General features: G+C 42.0%; 1 protein-coding gene and 1 pseudogene across 1 annotated transcript in view; both read right to left on the bottom strand.

The window, feature by feature from the left end:
* LOC112427469 (keratin, type II cytoskeletal 8 pseudogene) overlaps positions 1-7,099 on the bottom strand; it is a 33,080-nt pseudogene extending 25,981 nt beyond the window's left edge.
* LOC105486341 (mannosidase beta) overlaps positions 1-7,233 on the bottom strand; it is a 135,490-nt gene extending 128,257 nt beyond the window's left edge. Inside the window, exon 1 of the mRNA XM_011749197.2 lies at positions 6,995-7,233. Coding sequence (XP_011747499.1) covers positions 6,995-7,171 — 177 coding nt within the window. The 5' untranslated portion in view covers positions 7,172-7,233. The remainder of the gene's footprint in view (positions 1-6,994) is intronic.
* Between the last annotated feature and the right edge of the window lie 1,208 nt (positions 7,234-8,441).

Genomic DNA, 8,441 nt, shown 5'->3' with positions numbered 1-8,441 from the left:
GTAATATGTCAGTGGACAAGAGAGAAATTGTTCAAATAATGAGTTATAGGCAACCAATTAACTATTTGGAAGAAACTTCAAATGAATCAAAATTTTAAATACAGGAACCATAAAGTAGCTGAGAGGAATTATTTTTAAGCAAACTACCAAAGACAGAAACAACCATAAAAGAAAAACAAAAGATTTCAACATACATAGCTTTACAACATCCATATGACAAAATACTTCATTAATAAATGGGACATTTGGGGATTTATTTTGAATTTGAATTTTTGAAAATATATAACAAAGGGGCCTTATAAATCTGTATTAAAGAGGCCAGCCATGGTGGCTCACACCTGTAATCCCAGCACTTTGGGACGCTGAGGTGGGCAGATTGCCTGAGCTCAGGAGTTCAAGACCAGCTTGACCAACACAGTGAGACCATGAGAATCGCTTGAACCTGGGAGACAGAGAATGCAGTGAGGAAGATGATGCCACTTCACTCCAACCTGGGTGACAGAGTGAGACTCTATCTCAAAAAAAAAAAAAAAAAAAAAAAGCCAAAAAAAAAAATTGCCATTAAAGATAAATAGCTAAAAGAAAAACAGATAAAGAAGATGAATTAGAAATGCCCACATCACCAATAAACACATGAAATAAACATATATATTTGACCTTACTAGAAAATAAATTGATTTTGATTTGTTTCTTAAATAATATTGAAATCTAGCACCTAAGACAAGCACTCTGATAAAATAACGGTGGTAGTGTACAGCTGGTACAATGTTTATGAAAAGCAACTTAGAAGCACATACTAAATGACAAAAAAAAGTACATATCCTATGAATCAGCTATTTAACTTTTAAATATTTGTATAAGAAAATAAAGACATACAGTAAAATTTAGTTAAAAGGACCCTCATCAAAAAAATAGAAAAAAAATGGAGTCAGATTTAACTATCCAACAATAAGTAATAGATTATAAGTGATGGTAAGTGTATATAACAGAATTTTAAAAGAGCCACTAAACATGGTTTATAGAAACCTGTTTACTGCAGGTAAGAGCATCACAAAATATTAAATGTGAAAGAGTTGTTAAGTTGTATATTTAAATACTTATAAATGTGTATGCATTTAAAAAATTAGAATGGATACACTGAATTTTTTTTTTTATTTTAATAGTGGTTATCCTGCTCAATAAAATAAAAGAGGATACAAACAAATGGAAGAACATTCCACGCTTGTGGATAGGAAGAATCAATATTGTGAAAATGGCCATATTGCCCAAGGTAATTTATAGATTCAATGCCATCCCCATCAAGCTACCAATGACTTTCTTCACAGAATTGGAAAAACTGCTTTAAAGTTCATATGGAAACAAAAAAGAGCCCACATTGCCAAGACAATCCTAAGCAAAAAGAACAAAGCTAGAGGCATCATGCTACCTGACTTCAAACTATACTACAAGGTTACAGTAACCAAAACAGCATGGTACTGGTACCAAAACATAGACCAGTGGAACAGAACAGAGCCCTCAGAAATAATACCACACATCTACAACCATCTGATCTTTGACAAACCTGACAAAAACAAGAAATGGGGAAAGGATTCCCTGTTTAATAAATGGTGCTGGGAAAATTGGCTAGCCATATGTAGAAAGCGGAAACTGGATCCCTTCCTTACACCTTATGCAAAAATTAATTCAAGATGGATTAAAGACTTAAATGTTAGATCTAAAACCATAAAAACCCTAGAAGAAAACCTAGGTAATACCATTCAGGACATAGGCATGGGCAAGGACTTCATGACTAAAACACCAAAAGCAATGGCAACAAAAGCCAGAATTGACAAATGGGATCTAATTAAATTAAAGAGCTTCTGCACAACAAAAGAAACTACCATCAGAGTGAACAGGCAACCTACAGAATGGGAGAAAATTTTTGCAATCTACTCATCTGACAGAGGGCTAATATCCAGAACCTACAAAGAACTCAAGCAAATTTACAAGAAAAAACAAACAACCCCATCAAAAAGTGGGCAAAGGATATGAACAGACACTTCTCAAAAGAAGACATTTATGCAGACAACAGACACATGAAAAGATGGTCATGATCATCACTGGTCATCAGAGGAATGCAAATCAAAACCACAATGAGATACCATCTCACACCAGTTAGAATGGCAATCATTAAAAAGTCAGGAAACAACAGGTGCTGGAGAGGATGTGGAGAAACAGGAACACTTTTACACTGCTGGTGGGTTTGTAAACTAGTTCAACCATTGTGGAAGAGAGTGTGGCAATTCCTCAAGGATCTAGAACTAGAAATACCATTTGACCCAGCCATTCCATACTGGGTATATACCCAAAGGATTATTAATCATGCTGCTGTAAAGACACATGCACACGTAGGTTGATTGTGGCACTATTCACAATAGCAAAGACTTGGAACTAACCCAAATGTCCATCAATGACAGACTGGATTAAGAAAATGTGGCATATGTACACCATGGAATACTATGCAGCCATAAAAAAGGATGAGTTCATGTCCTTTGTCGGGACATGGATGCAGCTGGAAACCATAATTCTCAGCAAACTATCGCAAGGACAGAAAACCAAACACTGCCATGTTCTCACTCATAGGTGGGAATTGAACAATGAGAACACTTGGACACAGGGTGGGAAATATCACATACCGGGGCCTGTCATGAGGTGGGGGGAAGCGGGGAGGGATAGCATTAGGAGATACACCTAATGTAAATGATGAGTTAACGGGTGCAGCACACCAACGTGGCACATGTATACATATGTAACAAACCTGCACGTTGTGCACATGTACCCTAGAACTTAAAGTATAATTTTTAAAAAAGGGAAAAAATAAAAAATAAAAATAAATAAATAAATAAAACTGTTGGGGGCATTAGCCACATGAACAGCTGTCAAAAAAAAAAATAGTGGTTATCTCTGGAAGTGATGTTTCCAACCTTCTTCTTACTTATCTATGTATTTTACTGTTGGCATACAGAGACTATCTAAAAAAAAAAAAAAGAACAAGAAGAAGAAGAAGCTGCTTCAAAACTTACACCAGTGAGAAGTTCCACAGAAAAGCTCAGAACATTCCTAACAAGGGTCCCTTTATCTATGCACTTAACGTATCATATGGAAATTAATTAGTTTTCTGCCTCACTAAATGTGGCCTCCCACAAAATAAGAACTGTAGTCTCACTCTCAATTTCTTTTTTATTCCTAACGCCTATTATACTGTGTGGCATAATAGCAGGCTGAGGGCTGGGCACGGTGGCTCATGCCTGTAATCGCAGCACTTTGGGAGGAAGAAGCAGGTGGATCATTTGAGGTCGGGAGTTCAAGACCAGCCTGACCAACATGGAGAAGCCTCGTCTCTACTAGAAGTACAAAATTAGCCAGGCGTGGTGGCGTATGCCTGTAATCCCAGCTACTTGGGAGACTGAGGCAGGAGAATCGCTTGAACCCAGGAGGCAGAGGTTGCGGTGAGCTGAGATCGTGTCATTGTATTCCAGCCTGGGCAAAAAGAGCGAAACTCCATCTCAAAAAATAATAATAATAATAATAGCAGGCTGAAGCAGTAACTTTTCACAGAGAACCCAAAAGTTTGTCTAAGAAACCAAAGGTTTAGATTCTGCACAGAAAACCAAGAGAGTGACCTATGAAATAGCCAAGACTAGCCACAGAATCTCTCACTAAATACAAATTTCGTTTAACCAGCTCAGACAAAAAATCCTGGTATATTCCTGCACCTCCCCCTTCTCTCTCCCAATCCATTTACAAATTCAACTGAAGGAATCCTGTTGTTTCGACATTTAAAACGTGTTCTCACAACCATTCTCACCATTTCACTGCCACCATGCTGGTCCAAGCCAGAAGTCATCTCTTGCCCACACACCTGCAATAGTCCCCTGGTTGGTCTTCAGGCTTCCACTCTCCTCCACTTTAGCCTTCACACAACAGAGTGACCTTGAAAAAGGCAAATCTAATCATGCTACTCTAAGCTCAAAGCCCACAGTAACTTCCCATCACATGGAGAATAAAAGCCAAAGTGCTTCCTATGGCTCACAGCCCTTCATGATCTGCCCTAGACTTTGAACTCCTCTCCTTCCCTTTGGTTCACAGGTCTCCAGCCACACTGGCCTGCTGACTATTCCTGAAACTTGTCAAGCTGATTCCTGCCTCAGGGCCTCTCTCTTCCCCACTCCCATGTTTTTCCTCTTTGCTGGAAATGCACTTCTCCTTAAAAGTGACCTTTTCAAATAGGTCTTTTTGTTTAAAAGTCACCTCATCAAAATACCTATCTTGAATCACTTTTTAAAAAATAGCAATGCTTTCCAACCAGCCTTCACTGTCTCTTCCTTTAACCTGCTCAATTTTTCTTCAATGCGTCACCTGCCATAACATTATTTATGAATTTGGTATATGTCTATCTCCTCCACTAGACTGTCCATTTGGGAAAGGACTTTGCTTTCTTTACCACTCGATTTCAGGTACTTAGAATAGTGCCTGCCACATCAGAGGTATGAAATAAATATGAGATAATTAACTAGGTGAATAAATAAATAAATGAATAATATCACCAATATATGTTTCAAGTTCTTATACAAACACAATATTTGACCCACTGTCTACTATAAACCGTAGACTATTTCCTGACGTCAACACCATAAAGGGATGTTACAATAAAGCAGGTGGGATAACAGTCTCACATTACCAAATAACAATACTGATCTGATGTTGACGATTATTCCTTTTTTCTTTTTTTTTTTGAGACAGGGTGTCACTCTGTTGCCCAGGTTGGAGTACAGATCACGGTTCACTGCAGCCTCAACCTCCTGGGCTCAAGCAATCCTCCCACCTCAGCCTCCCTAGTAGCTAGGACCACAGGTGCATGCCACCACGCCCAGTTAATTTTTTAATTTTTTATAGAGACAGGGTCTCACCAGATTGCCCAGACTGGTCTTAAACTCCACCTACCTCTGCCTCGCAAAGTGCTGGGATTACAGGCATGAGCCACTGTGCCCAGCCTGATGATTATTTTCAATAGGCCTTGTGTTTCTTAAGCCCCAAAAGCCTTCTCATTTCTCATCCCACTGCCATTTGAGACCCATATCCACCTGACTGAAACCTCAAGGTTTTTCTAAGAATTTATGAAGAGATTTAAGAAATCTCTTCAAATTGTTCCTATGAGGAAGTTATTTCATACTATGAGCAAATTCATTTTCATGAAGTATCTGTAGTAACCAAACATTGTTTCTTAGCTCTGTAATACAGCACAATAATCTGACTTACTGACTTACTGACTTACTCTATATTTCCCATTAGCTTAATTTTATTTATTTATTTATTTATTTATTTATTTATTTTGGTAGAGATAGAATCTCTCTATGTTGGCCATGCTGCTCTTGAACTCTTGGCCTCAAGAAATTTTCCCACCTCAGCTTCATAGACTCTTTCTATGTTGGCCACGCTGGTCTTGAACTCCTGGACTCAACAGATCCTCCCACCTTGGCCTCCCAATGCTCTGGAATAACCGGCTTGAGTCAACATACCAGCACCCATTGGCTTAATTATTTCAGTAAAATGAGGCAAAGACGAACCCTACAAAATGAACAGAGGCATTCTCAAAGCAGATATAAGTGAAGACTCAGAGTATACTGTGGTCAACTGTGTTCTATATCACAAGTAGTTTGTCAACTAAAAATAAAGTACTAAAGTTTGGGAATGATTTACTATAAAAATACATTGGACAATGGTCAATGTCATTTACAACATTCACCTCCTTTCTGATACACATCTCAGGAAAAAACAAACAAACAAAAAAAACGACTAAGTACCAGGTCAGAAATTTTGCATAACCGCAGGTGACCACCTTGTCATGGAAATAAACTTAGAATGGTGCTCCTGAAAGTCAACCACAGTGCTTCAAAAACACATGATTTTTCAAAAAACCAAAGTAAGCATACCACATAGTATAGAGACCAGGCTATGGAGTTGACCTGGGTTAGAATTCCATTTCTTTCCATTTAGTTGCTGTATGATATTGGTCACCTTCCTAATTTCTCTGTGTTCCATAATTCCATATTATCCATAAAATTCAGATATGAACACTTACTATATAGAGTTGTTATGAGGATTGGACAATGTATGCATCCCACAAGTAGATCAATTACAAGCACATCTTGCCCCATGTAAAGGCAACACGTGGCAACGCTGTGCAAGAGGGAACAGCAAAAGCAGTTGGAGGATGGAAGTCAGTTTGCAAACCTACGCACACAGGCAGCCAAACAGGAAAACGTCCCCCACAAGTAGTCTGTAAATTGGAGACTCCATTGAGATACACACACACACACACACACACACACACACACACACACACACACACACGCCCTGAGAGGAAACAGTACCTTTGTTCATCACCAAGTTAGCCTTAGAAATTATTTACCCATTATTAGCCACACTAGCACTGACAAACCCAACTTTACTCTTGTAGGTCATTCTCCACAGCGTCTGTGCTGCATCAATCCCAAATCTGACTCCCTGACGCTTAAAAGCGAAAATAAAAAACCGAGACATTACTCAATAGTTAACCCTTACTTAGCAAAACGCTGTTGTCCCCTGTAGCGTGCAGATAGTAAAGACAGTAATTCCCGACCTTATGCTTGTCAGTGACAACATGCCCTTTGTATACACGCTTCAGTCGAGAACGACTGCGGTAAATAAACTGCCAGTAGCAATACCGTTCCTCTATCTAAACTTCCGCTTTCCAGAGTTACTGATGTCCCAACATGGGTCCGTCGCTCATCCGTCAAGCCCGTACCCCATAGCCTGGGCATTTCCCCCAGCAGATCACAAGATGCAAAGGGGAAGTTACTGCCAAACCGACAAGAATGGCCCACAGCTGGGGGCTGCCAGGCGGTTCCTGGGCCCCTCTCAGCACCAGAGGAAGGCGGGCGCAGGCTCGCTACGGGTCGGCCGCATGCCGTACCTGGATCAGGCCCTGCTGGAACAAGGCGCTGTGCACGCAGCCGGGGACCGCGCCGGGCAGCTCCAGCGAGCCGTTCCCATTGCAGATGCTCCAGTTTCCCCGCAAGCTGTAGCTAAGCGCCGCAGCGGTGGTCCCTGTACCGCACAGCGCGAGCAGCAGGAGCAGGTGGAGGCGCATCTTGGGAGCCCGCGCCACAGAGATGTGGAAGGATAGAAAGGCAGCGCTGCAAGAGACCGGCGGGGAACCCACTCACCCACTCGGAAGGAGCAGAGGCTTTAGGTCCCCGCCCCGGCCCCGCCCCGGCCCCGCCCCCAGGTCAGCTGAGCGCTCTCCTGGCGCCGCCGCGGGCTGCAGGAGAACTAGGAGCCTGCGCCTGCACCCGGTGGAAGTCCGGCGTCGCGGTTGCGGTAGCTGCAGCCCCCGAGAATAGCTACAGGCTGGGGGGCATTGCGGTCTGAGCCCTCCTTCAGTGCTCCTTCCCGCCGCCTCAGTACCTACAACTGGAGGCAAGAACCTTGCACAGTAATTGGGACATAAAGATCCCTGGACGCGAAGTGGCACAAAGCCTCGGGAGATCAGAGACCGACTGTACGTGGAGACCACAGCTGGAGAGGCTCCTCTCTCCTTCAAAGAACCGAAACTGGGAGACAACCCACACTTCCCTTCCCCCAAATTTACACAGACCCTCATCTACCTGGTAGCGTAACCCTCACCCCCCTGCAGCTCAGCTCGCGGGTCTCAGAGCCTACCCCTCCCTTCAAAGAGTAAAAAAGTACTAGCAGTACCTCACACTACCTAGCAGTACCTAGCAGTCACAAGGTTGTTCCGAGGGCTAACCAAGAAAATGAGACTACAGCTTGTAGCATGCAGCATGCAGCATGGAGCCTGGCCCACAGAAGGCACTCACGTTAGCTATTGTTACTAGCGGCCTACGTCCTTATGTTTCATAAAGCCCTACGGAGGTTTCTGAGGTTCTGGAACCTGTCCTAGGCGCGCAACTGAGTTTAAAATCCTCTGCACTCACTAGCTGTGGGACTTGGGCAAGCCGCAAAATCTCCATCTCCGTTTCTTGAAGTTTTCAAGTTGCTTTAAGTATAAAATGAGTTAACATATGTGATCGTCCCTAACAATGCCAGAGTACCCAAGAAATACCAAGGACTTATTTCGGGTGTTGTAGTCAAATGGCCTACCTGAGTCCCATTCGTTCAATAGGACGTAACAGTGATCCCAGAAGTTAAGAGGGAATTTTACATTGCATAGACTGCCTTTCTCCTGTGTTGACGTTATCTGCCTTGTATTTCTGCTTTGGAAGAAGTCCTTGAAAAGAAATTTTCTCTCATCAAATCTGAGCTTTGTTTTGCCTTATAATGGCCTTGGAATTGCCTGATTCTGCAGGCACCGGACAATATCTTACTTTGCAAAGTCAGCATTATTTACAAGCCCTGAA

This window comes from Macaca nemestrina, chromosome 3 (assembly GCF_043159975.1).
Source record: "Macaca nemestrina isolate mMacNem1 chromosome 3, mMacNem.hap1, whole genome shotgun sequence".
Taxonomy (NCBI): Eukaryota; Metazoa; Chordata; class Mammalia; order Primates; family Cercopithecidae; genus Macaca; species Macaca nemestrina.
This window is presented reverse-complemented; position numbering and strand designations above follow the sequence as displayed.